Below are 26,640 nucleotides of genomic sequence, written 5' to 3'. Positions count from 1 at the left end.
GGCTCCAGTCCATGAGTGCAGAGCCCAGGGCCCAGGATGCTGCCGTGTCCAGCAGCGGCCAGTACTCGGGCAATCGCAGTGCCCAGAGCGAGGCAGACAGAGCAGGGACTAGGGGATGGACAGTAGCCCCACTAGAGCCACATCACAGAGGCAGCTCTCTCTTAAGTCGGGCAGTCTTATCTGAGGAGGAAGGGGAAGACATTGACCAAAAATAAATATTTTCACGTCATCATAATTTAAATACAATTAAATACCACTATTATGATTATTTACTAAGAAGTAATCGTTAAGTCATTGATTACTAAAATTTCCATCAACCTACTATTAAGGGCAGAGTCCCACCTCAGGGCTTCTGATTCATTTCTCACTGTCTGGAAAACTCTTCTATCCTTCTCTTCCTCTTGCACCAACTCATCCTTCAGGCACTGCGTGAATGTCTGTTTCCTCAGACAGGCCCTCGCTGTACCCCCCATCTGAAGTCTCCTCTCCCCACCTTTCTTATTCTCACAGCCTCCTGTCCTCTTCTTTCATAGCATCTATCACAATTCAATATGTCATAAGTATCTATGTTCATTTCTGCACTGTCTCCCCTCATACCCCATATGAGCAGAAACCACATCTGCTCTGTTCACCACTAAAGACTCAGTGCCTAGAACAGCGCCTGGCACATACTAGGCACCCAAACGTTTGGTGAATAAATAAATGAATGCATTGAAGAACCAAAAGTCACCCCCTTACTCTAAAAGTATTACCATTTTAAAAGTAAAGTGAATCGTGACATTTGCATTACAGGTTGTTACTTCGCGCTCTACTAGAAAAGCCGCCTGACTTCCGGCTCCCATAGCAAACACAAGTTTAACTGTACACTTGATCAATCAAAAACCATCAATAAACAAATATAAAATCAATCTCATTCTTGAACACCAGCAACAGCAACCAAAAATGTGTTAAACAATTCCATTCATAATGACCACAAAAACCATAAAGCACCTTGGCACACATCTAACAAATGTGAAAGAGTTTTATATGTAAAATTATAAAATTTCATGGAAGGACATAAAAGACCTAAATAAACAGAGAGGAATATCAGGTTGCAGATGGCAAGCCATGAAACCATAAAGATGTCAATTCTCCCTGAATTCTATATAAATGCAATGCAATTCCAATAACAAAATCTAAAAGCAAAACAAGCCACCTGCTTGAATAAGATATGCAAGTTAGCCTGCATGGAGAGAGAAGGGAATGTGACGTGCGTGTGAGGCATCAACTGACACAAACATGGAAAATGGCATTTTGTGTGAATTCCAATAATTTAACTATCATGGGTGCACAATGCTACTTTCAATATTCTGACTGTTTCAAAAATTCTCTCTTTTTTTAAGTTGTGAAACAATAAATGCTGTAAGTTGGGAAGAGCAAGAGTCTGGGGGAAATTGACAGAGAAGACAGGAACAAAGCTGGGTTGTGAAAGACACCCAGGTGTGACAGATGGAGAGGGGCTTCGGGGCTGAAGGAAAGATCCAGGAGAACAACGAGCTAAAAAAGCATAAGACATATCTGAGGGTGAACCAAGCGTGGCTCACATAGAATACATATTGCGGTAGAAAGCCAGATCACGATGGATCTAGAAATGGTACAATGAAGCGACTACAGCAGTGTTATCTACATAATGATCCCCTCAAAAAGCGGCAAGATGGTCACATAAGTTGGGACATGTGCATACTACATCTCCCCCTTGAAGATTCACAGCACACAGTCACAAATAAAAGGCCATGAAAGTTCTTCTGCTAAGAAACTTATTTACAACGTTCTTTAACCAACACCTACTTAGCCACGGAACCCTTTTTTACACTATCATCTACTAACTTTATGGGCTTTTTTTTTTTCCAACCTATTAACTTCTCACGGAACAACCCACTCTGGGAAATGCTGTGTTCTAGTAACCCAGCCTTTTAAAGGTCTGAATCAGAATAGAGGCTTCAGGATTTGAAAATAAAAGGCAAATAGAAGAGACAACAGTCAACCAAACATAGCAACTGATGGGATGGACGTAAGGGTCACAGAAAACAGAAACGCAGGTGATGCTTCTGAAATCCAAAGTCAAGATGGTGACAGGAACTCTATCAGCACAAACAGTGACGTCAAAAAGGGGGGACTGTGAGGTGACAGGCACTCAGCCTGGATTTAGATGGGTTTGGGGAGACAGTGAGATGTTCCCCTAGAAAGAAAACTGAGCAAGGAGTTAAAAGACTTGGGGCTGAGTTCCCAGATCTGTCCCCAGTTAACTTTAGAGCCCCAGCAGGTCTCAAATACAGTGAGGGGGTTACAGCCGTGACCTTTAAGGCTCTTTCAACCTTACCACTCCCCCACTCCAAAAAGTGGGCATTTGAAGTCAAAATACCAATTTAATCAAATGCTACCTTTAAAGAAGGTATGAAATGTATAGAACATAGGATAAAAATAAACAACACAAGATGAACTTAAATGTATGGATGAGAGGTTTTGAAGAGATTATGCAATTATGGATATTGAAGAGATATCCGTGAAACCTATAAAAAGTTATAAAATGTAACTCTGGCCCCCTCCCCCAACGCCACAGAACACTCAGTATTCTGCTTCTGCAGAAAGCAGATACCTGAATCGGATCCAATGAGGCAGTTCATATATTTTTATGAATACCTCTCAACACCCCAAAGATTTCAGGCAAGGGAGAAAGAACTTTCATCGATGGCTCACCACATCAGGGGTAGATCAAAACTGCAGTCAACTTACTGCAACTGTGAGCAGACTGCATGTGCACTACAAAAAAACTAGCCATGCAAATTGGCCTAAGCCCAATGTTTATAAAAATTAAACTTTTCCTAAAAGCATTTAGGCTAGGACTCTAAAATGAATAAAATAGTGATGATCTTTTTAAAGCACGTTCAAAAGAAAAAATTGATCACCTAGGAACCAAGCATATTTGCAATCTGAACACTGCACACAGCACTTCAGGGTCTAATAACATAGAATTTAAAAGTAAGCAGCACCGAGTCAGGAGAGAGAAGGTGTACCCTGGAAAATGTAACGGAGGCCAGCAGGGATTTTTCAGTCAAGGGTTTTTGAGGTTGTTTTCTGGTTGAAGAGTGTGAAAATTGCTTTCATGAAACTAGTGAAAGTGAGTAGGCAAATGATGTGCACACATTCTATAACAAAACCAATAATTTATTAATTATTGTTCTGTTATTCTTCTGTCAATTATTAATCTGCTCCATTGTCCTTTCAATTCAATTTTCTAAAATCTCTTTAAGGATGTTGATTTTTTAAAAAAAAGTTTAAAAACTTGTAATGTACAATTTTGAATTGTATTTTAATTTTAACACAGCAAAATGAAGCCATCTGTGCAATTTCAAAGCATCTGGAGTCCATGCAGGAGTGGTGGGAAAGTCCCCAGAAGGCAGGGAATGGGTCTCCCCCTGGCCTCTATCAAGGAAAGCCAGGTGCCTGGTCTTTTTAGAAGCTCCGCATTGTTATTTATCTGATAAGCGATGCAAGAATGTCAATTTTCACTTTTCTCCAGACTTCAATTTCAAAAACTGCCTATCTTGAACGAGTATAAATTCCTTACCGACTCTTTTCTTCCCCGCCTTGTCCAAAGTCTTATTCCCTGAGCCCCGGCTCTGCAATGGTGCTCACACCACTTTATTCACGTTCTTCGGACCCTGAGCTCCCACTGGATGCCCAGCAGCGTACTGCGCTCAGAGAGACTCCAGAACAGAGATCAGATGAATGAACCCCCTGAAAACTCCCAGATGGCCATCTAATTCCTGCAGAGAAAGACACGACCAGGAGAGGGTAAGAAAGATCACGAGGCGGGGACTAGCTCCCCAGTCTCTCACTCGCAGGCTGACTCTTGTTTCACCAGGTCTCCCTCATTTAGGGGAGGACGGGGAGCCAAGGACAAGACCCAGAAAAGCAGGAGAAACTGAGGAGCATTTCAACCAACTCTCCCAGCTCTAGACTAGCCCAGGACACTGACACCCACAGGAACCCTGACTGCAGGGGTCAAAGGAAGCAAGCCAGGAGGGAGAGAGACCATCAGGGTGGCCTCTCCCTTTAACTGCTTAGATGAACTACTTAAAAGTGGCCGGAAGCTTCACAGAACACCGCACCACGAGGCCGTGTGTTATTCTGGAAAGGGTGAGTCTTGAGCTTGATGTCCACTAGCCCTGGGCAAGTTACTCAGGTCCCTCATGTACAGATACCTCCTGCCGAGGACACTGATGAGGATTAAATGTAACAAGTTACCTAATTACCCAGGATGAAGCCTGACCCAAGGCAAGCACCCAATGCTTAACAGACAGCAGCATGACTGTCATAGAAAATATGAACGCTTCCTTCTCTGGGGACTGGGCATTTCTTGGCCACAAAGCAAACACAGCTGAAGTCTACGAGCAGCCTTAGCGGGGTCGAATCGACAGCCACGCTGAACACAGGATGAGGATGGGATGCTGGCAGGTGTGTAGGGAAGAAAGCAGGAGGGCACCAAGGACTTGCCATAGGCCAGGGCCGCCCATGTTATTCAACACCTTCCCCCGTGGAATGGTACTTTGTACATCATCAGGGTCCAAAAGAGGCTCCTCTGCTCTCTCCTCAAGCAGCGAAGTTACCAGGATGATGCTTCCTAACATCCCAACCAATTCAACCTTCAGAGGCAGGCATCTAGAGACCCCACCCCTTGCACACCATCAGAGGCTGGAGGAAAGGAAACCAAAGGCAAGGAAGGAGCGGGCACTGTGTTCGGTTTCCTCCCACTCTCTTGGTTTTGTTTGTTTTCAGCTTTTGTCAGCAGATGTTGGCATGGCCTTGGTCACCAAGGCTGTCACATGTCACAGGCATTTTCTTTATTTCACCAACATCTACTCTCTGGGCACACCGACCTGCCCTGCTACATCCTTTGAGGCACAATAGATTTCCTTTATTGCTTTTTCATGCATGCCTTGCGTCTACTGTATGCTTAATAAAACACGAATTGATGAAGAAGGTACTGACAACTGAAAAGAAACCTACGCAAGGTTATAACAGCACGATGCTGTCGAGCAGCCTTCATCCTTCATCCTTCTCGGCTGGTAAGTTGGAAGGTGCTCTCTGTTAGAACTCAGCAGACCACGTGTCTGCGTCCCTCCTAACTATCCTGGGGGAGGGGGTGGATTTAATTAGCATGAGGAGACATAAGTTACTGCTACACCACAACCCTGAAGACCCCAAATGGTGTCCTAGCCTGAAATAATTAAGCAAAGGTGGAACTTTCAGTCTTCAAAGTCTTATCTGGGAAACAAAAACCAATATTGACTTTTCCATTCACCCAGAAGCTTTCTGAGAAATCCATAAACAACTGATGATGCCAAGTGTTAAAAACCATTCTACCCCTGCCCTTGATGGCCACTCTTGGGTCAAGGGCAGGTGCCTCCTGCCCAGCAACCCTCTCCATTCCCCCCAATGGCGGCTACCACTTCCATTCCCTTGTCACGTTGACGCCTAAGCCAGTTCACTTCCCCTGTGGGGAAAGGATGAACACAGAAATCCTGTGGAATGTGTGTTCCCACAGAGCTCAGAAATTTGATGATCTCAGAGGATATCGTAAAGAAAGACCCTTGACACTTCCCTAAGGAAGAATGTCTTCTGTAAAAGGCGACTGTCAAGACAAAAAGCATGTGCTGGGAAAATCTACAGCCTGCTGCTCGTATGTTTCCAATTCTGATGTCCCACTTCCTCTTCATAATCACATTCCTTTCCCCCTTCCTTCTCTCCTAAAAAGACGCTTGGCAGTGGGTCAAAGTGAACACGCAAAGTGCGGTAGTGTTCTAATAAAGACTGTAAGGTAAAATGGGCTAAAATGGATTTCAATATACATAAAATGCTCGAATACTATATTAGATCTATTCCATTCCACTCCTTTTAAATGTTTCCAAAAAAGAACTTGTTTTTAAATGTTGGCAGTCCAACTTTTCAAAAATAAAGTTTCATTCACTTAAAGTTTATTCACACAGACCATCAAAGAACATAAGGCTTTTTAACAATCCAGTTTGAAGAGTTGTGATGTCACTAATCTGGTCTTCCAAACCTATCTCACAGAGGTTTTTGGAAGGATCAATTACAATGACAGATGTGACAGTGATCTGAAATCTGCAAAGGGCTAATCAAATTGTGGTTATTCCTATTAAGAGATATCAGAGTATTCAGTGTATACTTAAAAGAGCATGGACCTTGGAATCAGAGACCCGAATTCAAATCTCACCTCTGTCACTTACTATCTACCCACACAACAGGATATAAGAGACAAGTTACTAAATTCCCTGGGCTTCAGTTTCCACTGTAAAATGGAGATAATACCTACTTGATCAAGTTGCTGTGAGGATTAATAGAGTAATGTATTTGTACTTCTATTTGTACATAGTAAACACTTACTAAAGGATAGCTATAACCATCGTTAGGCTATTGAATTGAAATTCAAATGTCCAGCTACTGAAAATAGTAGAAGGGAGAAGGAAAAGAGGAGAATCTCATCCAAAAGGAGGATAAATGCTAAAAACATGGATCCTACACTCAGGATCCCTTCTTAGCCAAACCCCACCCCATCCCCACTGATGTCAGAAGCTCCTTGTTGCTTTGCCTAACTGGGCAGCAACCCGAGAGTCAGTCTTTAATTCCGGGCTTGAGAAAGTGATGATTCATCCCACCCCATGAAGGGGGTGCAGCCTGTAGCCAGCCTCAGCACACAATAGGGCATCCAGCGGGACAGCCTGCGGCCAGGACCAGCTATTTAGGAGGATCCCCCATCCGTGTCTCCAGTAGCAATAACAGTTTCATGCTTTGCATTTTGTTAACATATATTCCAATGAGTACTTGGGAGGAATCCAATTGTGCTCTATTTTACAAAACAATTCACAACATAAAAGAAAAGTCCAAAATGGCAAGACAACGATAACAAAGAAGTCTCCCTCTGTTCGCTGCCCGCCCGTGGCACCCTGTTTCGCCAGGGAGTGTGTTAGTTATAATGACAAACAGCTTGATGGCTGGACAACATCTCACTCCAACTTCACATCATAATGGCTCCTGAGGACACTGCTTTCCAGCCTGGCCTGAAAATCTGACCACATTCCCCATGAAAAAGACAAACCCTCAGCAGTAGCTTGCACAGCTCTTTTCCATTACCACTTAGTGGGCAGGAAACATTTTTTTCCCCCAGAGTAAGCTTCTAATTCGCCTTCTAAGCTTAAGAGGCTTTCAAACTAGGTTCATCCTAAAATGAATGGCCAATGGGGTGGTTTAACAGTGGACCCTCTGGCTTGTCCAAGAGGCAGCCCTGGGTAATCTCCCAGCCCTGCCTGCAGCCAGACTACTATAACTGAATGTCTCCTCAATTATCACCACAGTAATTCCAACCTTCAGTCCGCGTTTGGGATCCTTCCACCAGTGTCCCATAGGCACAAACCATGAATGCCTGGAAATGTCAGCCTCCTCCCCAAACAGCTTGGCCTGGAATACCCCATTCAAAAGACTCTCTTCATTCAGTCCCCCATAGCTCCCTCTAGAGGTCAGCCCATCCTCTTGGGTTTCTACATCCCAATCTAGGAAAGGGTCACTTAACAAATGCCAACATATGACATTTAATTCTACTTCCTCCCCAAAATTCCCATTCACCATAAGGGCAGGTGTTCTCTTTCTTCTTCCAGATGACCCACACTGGGGGAGTGAAAGCACTCAAGCCGTGGCTCCTCAACTCAACACCCAAACGCTGGTGTGTGTGGTGTGTTTTCCGGGAAAAACTGTAAAAGGGATTTACAATTTAGTGTTACATAATCTGATTCATTTATTCAGCAGTGTCTAATTTTCTGGTGATTTCCCCCCGAACATTCCAGGAAAATGGTTATACTATACTATACTACAATGGGGAAAATTATTTTATGCAAAATCGATGCTATAAAATTTGCCTCCTAGCCATTCCAGCCAATATCCACTAGCTACACACACAGATCCACAGGCACACACATGCATACAAATACCCTGATTCAAAGCCCCCCAAAAGAGTCTGCCTCCATTATAACTAACAAGATTTGATTTCAGCAAACTAACATTGGGAGTGTCCCCAAACTCAAGGAAGTACACAACTTGTTGCAGCAATAAACGCTCGGCCGCAGCCTGAACAAAGCAGTATAAACGAGCTCCAGAAACCCACACGGCCCTTGGACAAAATGTTGTGCTTATAATCAATTCTCCAGTGCACTCTCAGCACCCCCTCCTCAACCCTCTTCCCGGCCCCGGCACCCTCCAGGACTCCCGTCCCTAATCTGGTTTCCATTCCAGCCCCGCCCCCTCCCCTTCCCTCTCTGGGGCCGTGAATGAATCCCTTCCCCGGCAGGAAACGAGACCCAGGGCAGCCCCCTCCGCTGCGGCGGAACAAAGGAGGAGAGCGCAGCTGCACGCGCAGGAAGCCCCATCAGGTCCCGGGTCCCTTCTCCCCCGCCGCCGCCGCCGCCGGGGCACGCCGCACCTGAACCCCACTCCCCAGGACGCCCCATTGTTCTCCCTCCGCTTTCCTTCCCGGAGGAGGCCATCCCGTGTCCTTCCATAGAACCAGGGGGCCAGGAAACAGCTATGGGCCAGAGAGGTGGAGGTGGTGTGGATGAACACGAGGAAGATCTGGATTCCACTCTGCCCACAGGTACGAGGAGGAGGGGCAAAGTAAGAGCAACTTAGTTTACAAGCCCTCTTCTCTCCCATTCGCCCCGAGGCAACTGCAGTCGCGACCACCCTGCGCGCCCTCCCGCGTGCGCGTGTTCGCGCCGCAGCGTCGCCTCCCCCGGAGGACGGCGCCGCAGACCCCGCTGACCCGTCCCCCGCCGCGGGCGGTGGGGCCACCGGGACACGGGCACAAAGGCGCGGGGCGCCCCTTGACCGCCCCTCGCGGGCCGCGGCCGGACCGAGCGGCAGGGCAGGGGAGAGAGGGAAAGCGCCGCGCTACCTCGCCGGGCGCCACTGCGCCTCCGCGTCGTGCTCCTGTCGGCGGCGCTCCGGGGCCGAGGCTCTCCCGCGGCGGCGGCTGGGCGAGGCTGTTGGCGGGGCTGTCCCGCGGCCGCTGGCCCCTGGCGCGCCCCGCCTGCTCGCGCCGCCCGGGCTCCGGTGCGCGCCGGCTGCAGAGTGCGGGCGCTGCGCAGGGCTCGGTGCGGCGCGAGCGCCGGCCACTCCCTCTCCCCCGCAGGCCGGGGGCCGGCCGAGGGGCGGGGGCGGCGACCTCGCCGCCTGGGATTCGCCCCTCCGCGCGCCGGCAGGACCCGGAGCCGCCGCCTCCCGGCCGGCTCACCTCCGGACGCCCGGGGCCGGCCGCACAGCGCCCCCCGGTGACGCGGGCGGCAGCCGCCGCACCCGGGGCGAGCCCCGATGGCACGGGAACGGAAAGCGAGGGCAGGAGGGGCGGCCGGCACCCCCGGCCCCCGCGGAAGGCGCGGTCCTGCTGCCTTTTTTACTCCTGGATTTACTAACATCGAACGAGAAATATAATTTTGAGGGGGAGGGGGAGGGAGGGTGCAGGTGACAGCTAGAAGCCAGCCCGGGGGCGAATACCAGCGAAGAGTGGGCGTGTTCTCAATTTTTCCTCCTCCCCTAGATAAAAAACTTTCGATGCCCAAGAAAATCAGAAAATATCAATTTGACCGAAAGAGAAAAAAAAGTGTAGTGAATGACAAAGTGTGCTTTCACAAGGTTTCTAGTATCTGTTAACTCACTTATTCTCACAGTACGCTAAGTAGGCACTGGCCAATTCTCTGTTACAGATTAATAAAAGATAGTTTAAAATAAATTTCAATATCCTGAAGATATCTGAATATAGCGCATTGACTGGCATTGGGAAATGATCACCGATGGGGTATTAATATTATTAGGCGGGTTGGAGGAGCCAGAGACCAGGACCTCCAGCCTCTCACTCCAGCCGGCCCCTTGCCTCAGTAGAATTCAGAACAAGCCACTTGACCCAGGTCCTGCTTTCCTCATCCCAGAGGAGGGAAGGGTGCTCATCCAAACTTACTCACTGGGTGAGGTGAGGATTACTTAGCTAAGGTGTTAAAAGCACTGTAGACACAGTAATTATTACTCATGGTTCTAACTACTTTATCCTGTAATGAAATAAATTGCCATAAATGGGGCCAGGTTTAAATGGACTGACCTATATCTGGAAACTGTCACTAAAATGAGGTGAACCAAAGAATTCAGACCATATATAGTAACTCTGCTCCCACAGACCTAAGAGCCACAGGCACTGGGATTTGTCAAATGCCACCACTAGAGTTTGGAAAGGTGGCAGTTCCCCCAGATTGTATCTGCTTGGAACTGTACCCTCATTGACACCATCAGCATCAATTCAGCTTTGCGTAAGCCATGATAATGGTCTAAGCTAAGACATTGAGTACCAGGTACTGTTTTTGTTTAATCTTCCCCAAAACCTGGGAGGTAAGTTACTCTCATTATCTTTGTTTTACAGACCAGGAAAGCCAAGAACAGAGAGGAATTCCAGATAATATGTGGCTATGGTGGTGTGAAGACATGTCCACAAATTCTTTGACACTCCTCCCATTAAGGAGTCGAGTCTAATTGCCCACCTCTTGAATATAGGCTGGACCTAGTGATTTGATTCTAATGAACAGAATGCAGCAGAAGTGATGCTCCGTGACTCCTGAGCCTGGGTCATCAAAGGAGCTACAGTTTTCACCTGGCCCTCTCTCGGGACACTCACCCTTGGAATCCAGCTGCCCTGCTGTGAGGAAGCTCCTGCCACCTGGAAGGCCATATGCAGGTGTTGCAGCTGACGGTGGCGGCTGAGGACCCCGCCTACGGCCAGCGTGACTCCAGACATGTGAGTGAGGGAGCCTTTGAGATGACTCCAGCCCCAGTCACCGACTGACCACACTGCATCAGAGTCCTAGAGAGAAAACCTAGCTGAGCCTAGCCAGTGCCCAGAAACGTGAGAGAGAACAATAATAAGAGATTGTCATCGAGGTGGTTGTCACATACAGACACTCAGAACATGGCAGAGCTGGGATTCAAACTCAGGCAGTCTGACTCCACAGTCTCCCCCACAATCAAGCACACCACCTCAGACCTTGATAACCTAGCCTAATGAACACCCTGGAGATCCCAGCCTTCATGGTAGACGACATATAGACCTGCTACCTGGCAATGCATTTTAGATTCACTTCTCCATTTCGCGCGTCTGATTTTAGGTTCCAAAGTGACTGCTTATAGCAGTTTGGAAATAAGGGAGCCTCTGACCTCTGCTGTCCAGTCTAGCTTTTCAAAAATAGCAGAAATTAAAATGGCAGGTTCACAAATATAAGATGAAAACAAATGGTGTACAAGAGTGGGGGAGTTCTATAACCTTTGGATCTTGAAAGATGGCCAAGTTTTAGTAAGAAGTAGGTTTGGGACAAGTATGTGCTGAGTGGGACTGTTGAGAGCTGTGAGGAAGAAGGTTTGGGAGCTCCTGCCTCAAGAAAGAGATAGGGAACTTAGTTATGTTTGAACAATTCTGCCTCTAGAAGGACCTAACATACTGGGGACACTTGAGGCTTTCTCCCTGTTTCTCAGCAAGTTCAGAAAAGAGAATATTAGAAACTGTTGAACTCATCCTAATAAACACTGAGAAAATGAACCAAGAAGCTATTAGAAAGCCAAAAATGTTTCTAGAGCAAAGCTATGCTGCTTTTAAAAATACCACTAACCTAGTTTTCATAAATCACAGAACCCAAGCTTCTGAAGGCATACCATGAGGTTTTAAAATACCTCTACCTTCCTGGCTGTTCTTTTCAAAAGTCCATCAATCAACAGCTTTTGGATTTTAGAGACACAGATTACAGTTCTAATAATTGTCAAGAATAGATAATAAATCCACCAACTACAAAAGCGTTTTTTACTTTCCCCTCAGTCTATTTGGAGGAAGTAGAATATATGAAGAAGCAGAAAGACTATTATTAAGATTTTAGGGTGAAAAACATAAATTATCAAATTACAGGAGTAAAAGATTATAAAAAGTATGCTTCACCTCAATAAAAACATGCAATGATTTACAATAAAACCAGGGAAATCCTGCCATCTTTGTGGAAAAAGATAGAAATTCAAGCACATTTGTGTGTGTCCCAGGAAGAGAATCCCCACTAAATGTGTAGGGTTCTTTTGTTTTGGAGGTTTTTTCCTTAGTTGTTTTTACTTGAGCCCCTTTTAAAAAAAATTTTTAGGGGCTGGCCCAGTGGCGCAAGCAGTTAAGTGCGCACACTCCCGTGTGGCGGCCTGGGGTTTCCGGGTTCAGATCCCGGGCACACACCTAAAGCACTGCTTGTCACACCATGCTGTGGTGGCTTCCCATATAAAGTAGAGGAAGATGAGCACAGATGTTAGCTCAGGGCCAATCTTCCTCAGCAAAAAAAAAAAAGAAGAGGCTCAGCATCAGGTGTTAGCTCAGGGCTGATCTCCCTCACAAAAGAAAAAAAAAATTTTAAAGAATTCAACGTTGTGAAAAAGACCAATGAAAGCACCACATGACCTGCTTCTGCCTCATTTTGGTATAGCAAACGAATTAGTGGGCTGGAAGTCACAGTTTTAGATTTCCGCACTGGCCTTGTCTGCAGCTAGCTTTAGAATTTTAGCTGGGAGGCCCATGCTCTCCGTCCTTAGTTATTTTACATCATCTCTAAGAATCTTTGTTTTTGCCATCTTTTCTCTCCTTGTCTACCTACCCAAACACTTGGTTTTCACAAACTTTACTTATCCTTTCACACCAAACTCAGTTCTCACCTATTCATGGGCATCTTCTGGAAATGGATCCCACTTTCTTTTTTAATTTTTTTTTTTTTTGGTGAGGAAGATCAGCCCTGAGCTAACCTCCATGACAATCCTCCTCTTTTTTTGCTGAGGGAGACTGGCCCTGGGCTAACATCCGTGCCCATCTTCCTCTACTTTATATGGGACGCCGCCACAGCATGGCCTGACAAGCAGTGTCATCGGTGCGCGCCCGGGATCCGAACCTGGGCCGCCAGCAGCGGAGCGCACGCACTTAACCACTACACCATGGGACCGGCCCTGGATCCCACTTTCTTTACTGTGGTAACATCATTTTTTTTTTTTTTTTTTTTTGGCTTTACTGCTATTTATTTATTTATTTATTTATTTATTTATTTTTAATTTTTTGTTTATTGCAGTAACATTGGTTTATAACATTGTAAAACTTTCAGGTGTACATCATTATACTTCTATTTCTGCATAGATTACATCATGTTCACCACCAAAATACTAATTACAACCCATCTTGATGCCGCATCCTCTCAGTACCTATTAACTTGCTCCAGGTTATGAAGTCTTTCTAGTTTTTCTCTTATAAATGTGTGGCCTCTCCAACTCGATGGTAGATCTCTAGATTAAAGGAGTAATTCAGTTTGAAAACTCTAGGCACAGGACAATAAGAACTATTTTAGACAGCTTACTCTGTTCTAGAAGGTGTTCTAAATACTCTGCGTGTATGTTAATTCATTTAACCCTCACCACAGCCCGGTGAGGTAGGTTTTTATTATTGTCCTATTTTACAGATGATGAAACTGAGCCAGAGAAAAGTGAAGTTACTTGCCTGAGGTTACACAGTAAGAACGTTAGAGCCAGGACGTGAAGCTAGTCAGTATAGCTTCAGGGACAGTCTCTTTACCTCAAGGCTGTATGCTCCCTCGCACATGTGTGAGCATCTCATCTGTGAGCTCTTTTTTTCTTTTGTCTCCGAAAACAAGTATTGTCTTATTTCTTTAGTATATCTCACTTAGTTTAGAATAGTGCTCCAAATGCTAGAAGCGCTGAATTAGCAGTTCTTAAATAGTCCGTGCAAAAGGAAATCTTTTTTATGTATTTAAAGAGTCCTTTGAAAATAAATGCTTAAGGCTCAAAGTATTATTTGAAATTCAGATTAGGTATTATAAAAAATATTTCCATAGCATTTTCAGCCTCCAGGACTCAGCAGTAAAAACACAACTCTTAATTTAAGTATTTAAAAAGCTATAGATAGAAAACAGCTAGGAGAGTGGATCTTGAAAGGTCTCATCACAAGAAAAAAATGGAAAATTGTGTAACTATACGATGATGGACGTTAACTGGACTTATTTGGTGATCATGTGATACAAATATCAAATCATTACGTTGTCCACCTGAAACGAATATAATGTCATGTCAATTATGCCTCAATAAAAGAATTAATAAATTTTTAAAAATTAAAGACTGGAGGTAAATGACAACAAGAATATTAGAGAGTGAAAAAACTGATGGAATTTCTCCTGGGCAGGAAAATTGACTAAAGCTTTCTGAAGATAAAATGAGACGAATTCAAAGAGCTCACCAATATGGTTCCGTAGAGGGACTACGCTATGGGAAGATCAAAAACAACTATTCTTTATAAAAATATAACGATGTAATTGAGCACTAAAATCAAGCAGTGAAACTCAAAGGGTAATTTTTTTCTGCACAAAATACATTTCTCTACAGCTCAGAATACTTTGATCCCTCAAATAAATTATAGACCCATTTCCAGGAAATTTAAATTGCCTGAATTTTTTCCCCTGACATTTTATAATTTAGCATTTTGTCATTTCAACTAGTAAAATAATTGTCTTTTTTATTTCCTCTTAAGCTGTAGCAAGTTAGTACCATTATGGCTCTTTTTCTCGTGATAACTGGGGAGCTTGTCATCTCGTTGCTGAGGAGACCTGAGGAGGACTGTAGGGAAAAGCAAATATGGCAAAGGAAAAACACAGTGGCTGTCTATACCAAAGGAAGAACAATTTAGCAAACGTATGAAGTAATATTCTGTTTCTGCTTCATCCCTAAAACCAAATGTCCATTTATTTGAGTCTGGTGTATACATTCATCACAGGTGTTAGCATATGAAAATGCTGATTGAGAAAGATAACTGTGTCACAAAAAAATGTTTTAATTTATTCACAACCAAGACAACAGATAATCCAGGTTTAGAGACTATTGACTAAATAAACCAAAATTTCACTTGGAAATATAAACCAAGGGTATGTAGCAGGTTGCTCGTTGTTTGAACAGCGTTCTCAGTCTTGCATCTCTGCCCAAGACAAGAAGCTCCGTGAGACAGAATTTTTGTCTCTGTGGCTCACTGTTGTGTCCCTAGAGCCTAGGAATATACAGGGTACTCAATAAATACTGTTGAACTGATGAAACAATTTCATAAATTATTATTATTTTAGGTAAATGGAACTGACCTATATCTCAGTCAGTATTTCCAGATGGATCTTAGAGCAGTTTTAAGGACTTTCCACAGCAAGGTAGAACAACAGTAGGTCCTTGCTGATGGATTCACAGGGATGATCTACTTCAACTCTGAATAAAGCTGCAAAGACTTGAAAGAGAATCACACCAAAGCACAGCCACCTCCTGCAGAGGAAGAAGCAGACAGTGTGAACCAGGACATTGAATTCAACCCAACTCCCCAAACAGGCATAACTTCTACTGAAAATATGCATAACCTCCTTTCCCATCAGACACCCCAAAATGTGGATGTTTCTCTCGAAATCCATCCACGTTAATGTGGCTAAGAGAAGGGAGCAGACGCTTACGTCTCAAACTCCCTGGTGCCCTCTTGCCAGGCCTCAACCTCACCTGCCCCAACCCTCTTCTTGGTGAGTGGGCACTTTACAAGTTCTTCCCAAATCTTGAGTCTAGACCTGAGGTGACCTTGAGACAGCTCAGAGGCCTCAAATGTTTTCTCCTCTGGGTCTGAAAATTGCTTCAAAAAATTCCTAATCTCCTGAAGTCTCGTCGAAACTTGTATCTACTCCCTGAGGGACCCTGTAGGGTCCTGCATGCTTCTACAAGTCCAGAGTTCTGCTAAATTGGAAAGCGTGTTTTATCACTTTTCAGTTTTCTTTATGAATCTTTATCAGCCTAAAGCAGCTATCACCACCCAAATGTAGCTTGAGTGTGGGAAAGAGAATCTCTTTACTTCCTGGCATTTCGGTGCCTAAATGCTTTTGGTTCCCCTGGGTGATTTGGATGGTGCTGTAATTGCTCCAGATTATTGGCCATAGAAGAACCTCAACCTCAGGGACTCTTTTCCATTCCAGTGCCTGTGGCCAGGCACCACCGCCCCAGGGCCAGATGGTGAAGTAAGTGAGACTTGTCCAACATCAAGATGTATTTATGAAGCGTCTGCTAAGTCCTGTCCTGGCCCCGTCGCTAGGAGGGAAGGTAAACGTGACAGTCTGGGTCTGGGACCTTCCAGAATGTAGGGTCTAGCCTCAGGTCTTTGGCACCTTCTTTCTTTTCCTTTGTAACATCCTCCCAGTCCCCAGGCAATGAGGGCCCTGCTGCTGCTCCCAGGATCCCCCAGGGCTCACCATCCCACCCAGCCCCTCATATGCTGCCCCAAGTGTTTTTAGGTCACTGATATGCAATCTGGGGTCCAGGGACTACACTACAGTCCAGGATTTCAATTCTGAGTAAAAGATTAGAAATCTACCTTGATGTTCCTCCATTTCAAACATTTAAATAGCAAATTTCAAATATTCAAAAATTCAGTGGCTAAAAGACACTCATTGACATTATTCTAGTAAATAAAGTAAAATATTAAAGAAACGACTTGAGTTGTCTTTTCAACTGTGACCCCCTGTGGGCTTTGGGATTTCAAGTTATATTTACTTCTTTTTCATACAAACAGTGTTCAAGTGTTTAATAATAACAAACGTGTTATTTTTGTAATCAGGCAAAAATAATAAAGCTATTTTCGTCTTGGACAAAATACGTGGCCTATAAATTTTTTTGGTTGTTTTTCTGAATTGGCCCTAGTGAAAAAAATAAATAAATAAATACTGCTCACATGCTTTTTCTAATACCTTTCCATCAAAACGTTTCAGTGCTTGGTGATCTTTTCTATCAGGATATGTTAGAAACTGTCAAATCTGATAACCAACTCCTGCTGAGTGAGTGTTTGTGTTAAGGATCCACAGAGAGCATTGGCTTTAAATGCAAGGTGCTTGGATTTCTTTTTTACTTTTTAATTATTTTATTAAGGTCATATTGGGTTATTATAACATGGTGTAAATTTCAGGTATACATTGTTGTATTTCAGTTTCTGTATAGATTGCGTTGTGTTCACCACCAATAGTCTAGTTTTTATCCATCACCATACATATGTGTCCCTTTACCCCTTTCGCCCTCCCCCCACCCCCCTTCCCCTCTGGTAACCACCAATCTGGTCTCCGTATCTATGTGTTTGTTTATCTTCCACTTGTGAGTGAAATCATACAGTATTTGTCTTTGTCTGTCTGACTTATTTCACTTAGCATAATACCCTCAAGGTCCATCCATGTTGTCCCATATGGCACGATTTTTTCTTTTTTTATGGCTGAGTAGTATTCCATTGTATATATATACCACATCTTCTTGATCCATTCATCTGTTGATGGGCACTTGGGTTGCTTCCAGGTCTTGGCTATTGTGAATAATGCTGCAATGAACATAGGGGTGCATAAATCCTTTTGAATTATTGATTTCATGTTCTTTTGATAAATATCCAGTAGTGGAATAGCTGGATCATATGATATTTCTATTTTTAATTTTTTGAGAAATCTCCATACTGTTTTCCATAGTGGCTGCACCAGTTTGCATTCCCACCAGCAGTGTATGAGGGTTCCCTTTTCTCCACATCCTCTCCAACACTTGTTATTTCTTGTCTTGTTAATTATAACCATTCTAACAGGTGTGAGGGGATATCTCATTGTAGTTTTGATTTGCATTTCCCTAATAATTAGTGATGTTGAACATCTTTTCACGTGCCTATTGGCCATCTATGTATCTTCTTTGGAAAAATGTCTGTTGGTATCCTCTGCCCATTTTTTTGATCGGGTTGTTCTTTTTTTCTTTTTTGCTAAGGGAGATTCGCCCTGAGCTAACATCCATTGCCAATCTTCTGCTTTTTGCTTGAGGAAGATCTTCCCTGAGCTAACATCTGTGCCAGTGTTCCTCCACTTTATATGTGGGTGACTGCCACAGCGTGGCCGTTGACGAGCAGTGTAGGTCTGCACCTGGGAACTGAACTCGGGCCACCAAAGCGGAGTATGCTGAACTTAACCACTAGGCCCCAGGGCCAGCCCCAGGTTGTTAATTTTTGTTGTTGTTAAGTTGTATGAGTTCCTTATATATTTTGGAAATTAACCCCTTGTCAGGTATATGATTTGCACATATTTTCTCCCATTTGGTGGGTTGTCTTTTCATTTAGTTGTTGGTTTCTTTTGCTCTGCAGAAGCTTTTTAGTCTGCTCTAGTCCCATTTGTTTATTTTTTCTTTTGTTTCTGCAAGGTGCTTGGATTTCTTTATTACTCACTCTTTAATGGAAGAGGACCTTCTTTCCATTTCATGAAGTCTTGTTGCCCACAGGTAGTGGGTGGTGTGTGGGAGGCGTTAACAGTGATTACGAATGCTGGGGGAAGTCTCTCTATCACCAGCCTGGTGGTTGGCTGTGATGGCCAGCTCAAAGGAGAATTAGGGCTGTAGAGACACAATCTGCCAAGGGCAATGCATCCAAGATCCTTGGGCCAGTGTGATAGCCTTGTCTTAATGTCAAAGGGAGCATAAAATCAAGATTTTAGGTAAAACTGATAGAGATGGGAGGTGGGAGCCTCCCTCCAAAATGGCTGGCCCACTACATGTATGTGAGAACTTACATATGGAATCTTCGAATTTCCAACTAGCTGTTTCCTAGGCTAGTTTCTATTTCAAACACCATAGTTCTACCTGGTTTCCATTCAATAATGGTTCACCCACGACACCTTGCTTTTGAAATTAACCCTGGAACCTAAAGATTGTAACCCCCAGACCCCATCACTGTGCTGAGGGGTCCAGGTGAATTCCACATTAGTAACCTCAAGGGGTGGTAGGGCATATCAAAGTCTTGAGGAGTGGATGATGTTTTATACTATACTGTAAATACATTTTTGGAAAAAAATATTTCTTTTATAATATAAATTATTGTAAGTAAATTTAGGAAACATCTGCTTGGTGGGTAGAAATATTCAGAAGATTGAGCTATGACCCTCGGGGAGAAGGGGACTCTATCTGATCAGAATTTTGATGTAATGAAGTTGCATTCTCATGTTTATTGAAAAAGGAGCCTGGGTCTTAAAAGCTCTTTCTCCCACCAGTAGAATTTGGAAAGCTTACTGGATGTGTTCTGTCTACCATCTCACCTCCCTTCCATACCCCAACCTTTTGCTCCTATGACCATGTTAAAACATCTTGCCAACGTCCTCAGTGATCTTTCAGTTGTCACATCTTCAAGGCAGCTTAGGTCCTTGTATCACTGGACCCCTGTACCACATGACCCCTGCTGCCTTTTTGAACCACTCTTCTTTCTTGGCTTCTGTTTGCCAGCCTCCCTTATTCTCTTAATGCTCTTGTTGCTTTTTCTCAACATTATTTAGCATTCCTTTGTCTCTACCTTTCCCCCTTAAATGTTGATGTTACCTTAGGTTCTGTTCTCAACCCTCTCTTCTCTCTAATCTCACCCACACCCAAGGCTTCACCTACTGATGACTCCCAAATTTGTGTCTCTTAAGCTCAAGTTTCATACATTAAAGTGTCTACTGAACATCTGCCTCAAACTCAATATGTTCAGGACAGAAACTCACAGGTCTCTCAGACAAACGTGAAAAGGGAAATCATCATCTTCAATCCCAACCCCTTTCCTTGTCCTTTTTTCCTAATCCTGGTGAATGGCACCACTACCAATCCAGTCACCCAAGCTGGAAGCAAATGTCATCCTAGACTCCTCTCTCACTGTCATCTTCTGAATCCCATCAATCTTGGAAATCTATTATTATTCTACCTCCTAACTGACTCAAAGATCCATGCTTTTTTTCCCACATTCATTGTCCCTGCCTTCTTGTCCCTAAAGCCTTTGACTTAAGGATACTCCATTGTCAGCATGGCATACATGTGACATGTGCTCACTCTCCAGCCTGTCTCCCACCACGCCCCACCCAGGCCCTTTTCACCAAGTCATTCCAGTTCCTGATCTCTCAGGATTCTCTACTTCTGCCTTTGCTTATGCTGTATCTGCTGACTGGGATGCCTCTCCCTCCCTTTTCCCCTGGCCAACACCTTCTCATTCTGGAAAACATCGCCTCCTCTGAGAAGTTCTCCTGATCCCCCAAACCAAGAAGAGAGCACTTCTTCGGTGCTCCAACAACACTGCACCTCCGTCATAGAATGTATCACACCATGATCAAATTACCTGTTTATCAGTATCTTTCACTAAACTGAGACAATCTTGAGGGCAGAATCATGTCCTATTTGTTTCATTATTGCTATGTTTAACATAGGTCTCGTAATATAGTACATGCTCAATGCTTGTTGCATGAATGAGTGAATGAATGAATGAATACTAAGCGTTTCCAGTATCTTCTTTCATGGGTCCTGCATAGCTCTTATCGCTCAATTTGAAAGATTATCCCTTTCCTCTTATAGCAAGCCTCAAGAATTTTAGTGTAATAGCCTATTCTAATAAGCTCAAATACAACAAATAGCTACAGATGTTTAAAAGAAAGCCAATTTTTCATTTTTAATCAATCTTGGAACTGACATCTCCTATACTTCTAGTATACCCTCTCACATCTTGATGCTAAAGGATTCTCATTTCTGTAGAAACAGATACACTTGGCTGACTCCACTCAGCTTATCACTAATAATGTTCCATAATGGTTTCTATCTCTACTTCAGAGCCAGTACATATGTTTTCCCTAGTCTTCTGCCCAAGTCAATCCATAAATATTTTTAATCTATGAACTTTTAAACTCAAAAGGATTTACTGGGCCCCTTTAAATACTTATTTCCTGCTTACATAGGATTGAAAGATCACAGTGGCTCAGGATCAATCGCATTTCATCTTTTCGGTACTTACTTCACAGCTGAGCACGTCCCAGAATTATGAACACGAGTCTAGTCCCTGACAAGCCATAGCAAAGGCCAAAAGAATGAGCAAGATTATCCACCCTGGAACCCGCACGGGGTAGCAGGGACTGAATAGGCAGCATCTGCTGTGACTTATGACAGAATATATGTTACACTAGGCCCCAAATCAATCCCAAACGGAAGTCTTGTGTCATGGGTCTTTCACCACAGGAAAGCAACATACACATACATTCAGCAATAACACTCCATAAATCTCTGTCCCAATTGCAGAACTTTATCTCATGTGGTGCCAATAAGAAAGAGAGATATCTCAAAACAGCAGGAGGAAATTACTGTTTCATGTGCAGAAACATTTAATATCACTATAGAGAACTCTTCTAACACAAGTAAGATGTGGAACTATCTGCCTTAGGATAAGTCCAAAATAAGGAAGAATCTCCCCAAATAGTGTCTGACAGGCTTTGTATTTTGAAGTTAAATTCATCATTTAAAAGGAGGTGAATGATGGTGTAGTGGTTAAGTTCACGCACTCCGCTTCGACGGCTTGGGGTTCACGGGTTCGAATCCCGGGCACAGACCTACGCACCGCTTATCAAGCCATGCTGTGGCAGGCATCCCACGTATAAAGTAGAGGAAGATATGCCTGGATATTAGTGCAGGGCCAATCTTCCTCAGCAAAAAGTAGAGGATTGGCAACAGATGTTAGCTCAGGGCTAACGTTCCTCACCAAAAAAAATAATAAAATAAATAAATAATAAATAAAAAGAAGTGAATGAGAAGAAAATAAGTTATTTATAAAACTGTAGGGCCGGCCCCGTGGCTTAGTGGTTAAGTGCGTGCGCTCCGCTGCTGGCGGCCCGGGTTCAGATCCCAGGCGCACACCATCACACCGCTTCTCCAGCCATGCTGCGACCACGTCCCACATACAGCAACTAGAAGGATGTGCAACTATGACATACAACTATCTACTGGGGCTTTGGGGAAAAAAAGGAGGAGGATTGGCAATAGATGTTAGCTCAGAATGGGTATTCCTCAGCAAAAAGAGGAGGATTAGCACGGATGTTAGCTCAGGACTGATCTTCCTCACACAAAAATAAATAAATAAATAAATAAAACTGTAGTTACATACATAGGCAATACCCAGAGCATTCTGAATATGGACAGAAGTATAATATATGACCAAGGACCACGTGGCAGGGCAGGGGGTGGCAGATACTTAATCTGGAATCAACAAGCCTGCTGAGATTTATGTCCAAGTGTGTGTGTGTGTACATGCTCACTCACAATCATAGCACATACACATATCTCTCTGGGGAGAAGTTTCTGACCACTCGTCAGATTCTCCTAAAAGGACTTTGACTCACAAAGTTTTGCAAACCACTGCTCTATAGCAAATATTTCCCAGATTCATAAACAAAGATGTGTTGCTGTCAGGTGAGATGCAAGATCATTGAAAACAGTGATGATCAAAACTATATTACTGGAGTCTTGAGGCAGTGATGCAAAGCAGATGGGATGTGCCCACTCAGATTGGAATGAGAAAGAAAGTCACTCACAAATCTCACAAAACATTTGCTCTAAAGCCCACATTAGTAAGGTAAGGGCGGAAAATCCTCCTCTCCGTGTTTAGGAGAGTGCAAGCAACGGGATGCACCAGGTGCATGGAGGAAAAGATGCTTCATCTGTTTCCCTAGTGCACCCCTCGTGTGTACCCCAAACTTAACTTTGACATTGGGTTTTGACAGCTGTTAATTTCTTAAGGTTTACCGTGTGTAAAAAAAACCCAAAAGAGCATAGCATAAGGTCATGCATAGCAGCATTCCACTCTGGAGAAGTGTTGACCTGAGATGTGCTGTTCTGGTTTGTTTTGTTATTGTTTTCTTTTCTTTAATTGTTCTTTTCATCTTTATTGTTTTATTACATCAAAATGGTGATTAACCCCTTGTGTCTGGGAATTTTGGGTCTCTTCTTCCACACTGGCAGACCTACTAACACATTAATTTAAACATGTTTACGTGACTGATTCAGTTATACACAGAGAAGTTTCCATTACCATGTGTAAATTTGCTAATCTCATCAGTCCAAAGATCAATTAAATTTTGTATATTTATTATATGAATATTATTTATGGAAATTATACTTTTAAGATTTAAGCTATTGCTTGAGTATTCTCTGTTCTCCACCTACAGCTCACATTCTCCTCTAGCAGAGTTGTATAAGCTGTTGTAACAAATAACCATCCAAATATAATGGCACAAATGCAATAATAGTTTCTTTCTTGTGCATGTGTCAGTTTGAAGACGGTGCTCCTGTTCAGTAAGCTGCCTTCTCCTATGTGGTGATTTAGGGACCTAGACTCATTCCATCTTATGGCTCTGCCGTTCTCTGAGGACTTGTAGTCGTCTGGATTCAGCTTATGAAGACTTTATAAGACTTGAGTTTTGAGAGGTTCAGAGGAGGTTATAATTTCTTAAATAGATTTTAGATTACCAGTTTATTATAAAAGGATATAACTCAAGAACAGCCAGATGGAAGAGATGAATAGGACCAGATATGTGGAAAGGGGCCTAGAGCTTCCATGTCCTCGCTGAGCGAGCCACTCTCCCAACACCTCCATGTGTTCACCAGCCCAGAAGCTCCTCTTTGTTGTTGTTGTCATCTCGAGCCCTCTATTTCAGTCAGGGCCCAATCGAGAATACAGAAACCACTGTAGGTGCTTCAAACAGAGAGAATTTAGTAGAGGAACTTGTTATACATGTGATGGGAGAACCAGAACTGAGGAGTTAAGTAGGGATGGTGGGGGTAACCCAAAGATTAACAACAGTCAGAAGCCATTAACCTCCCCCACCTCTACTGCTGGAGGGACTTAGGGAGAAGGTGGTGCTATCAGACCCTGGAAGATGGGATCATCAGAGAGAAGTCAGAAGCACAGAGGGAGGATTCTTGGTGGATGCTGAGACCACAAAGGGAGGGGCTATCTTACAGCAGCTGGAATCATGGGGGAGAAGCAGCCACTGCCAGAGATACCACTCAAAATGGAAAAAGAGGAGGAGAAACTCTCTGGCTCTCCCCTCCTCCCACTCCCCAATCTTCTGCCTATGTCTCCCATTGGCTTAGCCCCTACAATAGAGAAAATGCAGTCCCTTATGATAGAGAGCAGAGCAGAGGAAAGGCCAGAGCAGCCAGGCAACTGATCAGCTCATTTCTTTTTTGAAGATGGTGTTGAGATGAGTCTGCAGAGGAAAGCCACATGGCTGTGGAATTCTTTGTTGATATGGGGCCGGGAAGGGAGGTCAAGGAAGAAAGGTAGGAAAGGAAGAGGGAGTGGCAAAGATTGGGAGTCAAGAAGAGATAGAAGGGAAGGGAGGGAATCTCTCTGCAAGTTGCCAGAGCAGCCGCTCAGATCAGAGGCCCCATTTACGCTCACGTACAGGGGCAGCTAGAACAGGCCAACAGAATTCCAGAGCTGCAAGCAACCTTAGAAACCGGTAGAGAACTAAAATCCATACTTGGATGTTATTGAAGTTTGTTTGCATTTAATACGTAATTGATTGAAGTTAATGTGAATTTAATTCTCTCGTGTCAAAACAGAATTTAAATATCTTTCAAGAGTCTTATGAAGGGATTTCAGAAAGCCAAACCACTGCAGGGCCTTGTATTGAGCACAAAGGCAAAAGAACTGAGAACAAACAAAGCAGCAGAAAAAATGTGTGTGGGGGGAGAGGGTGTGGGAGAAGAGAGCCCAAGGGATTTCTTTAGTCATGTTTGTTTATGGCTGTTTCAAATTAAGGAACTAATTTTGGATTGGGGAATAAATAAAGTTCCTTGAGAAATAGAGGACTATTGCTAAGAACACAGCACTGCCTGTAGTTAGGCAGGGGAAAAAAAGTCTACTCACGCTTATACCTGGCTTGTTTATTCTGTGGTGTTAATGTGTTTGCGAAGAGTCCAACTCGCGCTATTTTTCCTAATGTTTCCTGTTTATCTGCTCATGCGGAGAAATAAGCGCGCCTCTCCTACTTTCCTAACTCGGGTCCTTGATGAGCCCATCTTTTTAGAAGAGGCAAGAGAAGCACCCCTGGAACCCGCGTCAGCTCTCTCAGGCACCATTCAGTCACAGTCCAAAGCCTGGTACTGTGTTCCTGGCTTCTGAGGACTCCGCCTCCTGGGCCCGCACACGGGATTTTTGTCAGATGAGCAAGGGTGTCTTGGCCCAACAGTATGCTTTGGTTAAGAGCTTAGTAGAAGAAGGTCCATGTGGAAACAGATGATGGTCTTTGAAGAAGGCTAGTTGTTGTGTGAAATGGAACCTCTGAAGCAGGGTAGCTGGAGCCCCAGCCACGGGTTTGCACAAACTCCCTTCCACTGTTGATTTCATTGGGCCACGCTCAGCTGCAGGAGAAAGGAAGCCTGCCTGCAGCTCTAGAGTGTCTTACAAAATCATCCTGCCAGTGTTAAGACCTCATCCGGAAATAGTTTCAGGTTTTGCTTTTGTTCTTTGAGCCATTCCAAGAGAATATTGCTACGGGAAAGTTCGCATTTACTATTCAGTCTCATCAACTGAGTTATTAATAGAAGGTCGTTCATGGCAACCATTTCTAAGGTGCTGATAAATGCCTAGTATTAAAACAGCTAATGAAACATGGTCTTCTTCTATAGTAGCTTTGGTCCTACCTTTCAGAATGCTGAAACATGTCATTTCTGAAACACATCTTCTTAGCCATTCTTGTTGTTGCTTACAAGCCACATTTTTCAATCTCATGAACATGAGTCCATGCCATGTCCATGCCAGGTAAAAGAGATGTTGGTAAGGGAAGAGCATGAGATACTAGTCCTACTTTAAGGGGTTTATGATCATCAGCTAAATAATCAGTCTGAGTTATCAGCTCGGTGGTTCTTTTCTCTTCTCCGCCCGCTAAAGCTCCTTAAAATGGCAATCATCATATCTGCAAGTTTTCAAGTGTCTACTATAAGCCAGGCACTATACTTATTTCGTTTAATGCTCACAGAAATCCTAAGTGGCAGGTAAAATAATCATGCCCATTTTAGAGAAATGGAAGTTGAGGTTCAGAGAGATGAAGTAATTTTCCCAAGAGTTACACAATTATTAAGCAGGGAGGCTGGGATTCAAACTCTTAATTTCAAAGCCCGTGCTCTTAACCACTGTACTCAGGGCTGCCTTTCCTGGTGTGCGATCTGGACAGTAGCACAGAGCCTGGTGCCTAGAAGGGCCCCACACTTGGTTCAATGTTCTCCTCTCACTCTCTTGAAATTCTTAATAATTCTTAAACGAGGGTTTCTGCATTTTTATTTTGCAGTAGGTCCCACAAATCTTGTAGCTGGTCCTGAGTATACTACATTTCCTGATATCCTAGATAAATACTATATGTAGGAGTTTCAAATTCTTCAACAGTTCTTCTTCTAAAAGGTAGAACCAGATTCTCACCCCCTACTCAAGTGTGGGCTGGACTTAGTGATTCACTTCTAACAAATAGAATATGGCAGAAGTGACAGTGTGTGTCTTCATCATCAATAATAAAAGGCATTGTGGCATGTGTCTTCTTCTTGGGTCACTTGGTCTGGGAGAAGATGGGTGCCATGTCACGAAGACAGTCATGGAGCCCTTGGAGAGGAACCTGCCAGCAG

At 43.8% G+C, this 26,640-nt stretch overlaps 1 protein-coding gene across 4 annotated transcripts in view; it reads right to left on the bottom strand.

The window, feature by feature from the left end:
- The window catches only part of MYO1B (myosin IB), a 182,268-nt gene extending 173,119 nt beyond the window's left edge, over nt 1–9,149 (bottom strand). For 3 of the 4 annotated variants that reach the window (XM_087435510.1, XM_087435512.1, XM_087435513.1), the window contains exons 1-2: nt 9,005–9,149; nt 7,684–7,808 (exon numbers count right to left, since the gene is read on the bottom strand). In XM_087435510.1, the coding sequence (XP_087291636.1) occupies nt 7,684–7,686 (3 nt within the window). In that variant the 5' untranslated portion in view covers nt 7,687–7,808; nt 9,005–9,149. The remainder of the gene's footprint in view (nt 1–7,683; nt 7,809–9,004) is intronic. The other variant, XM_087435511.1, reaches the window with a different exon arrangement.
- Between the last annotated feature and the right edge of the window lie 17,491 nt (nt 9,150–26,640).

This window comes from Ceratotherium simum, chromosome 9 (genome assembly GCF_057802395.1).
Source record: "Ceratotherium simum simum isolate JZ-2026a chromosome 9, ASM5780239v1, whole genome shotgun sequence".
Taxonomy (NCBI): Eukaryota; Metazoa; Chordata; class Mammalia; order Perissodactyla; family Rhinocerotidae; genus Ceratotherium; species Ceratotherium simum.
Note: the sequence above shows the minus strand (reverse complement) of the source record. Positions and strands in the feature narration are given on the sequence as shown.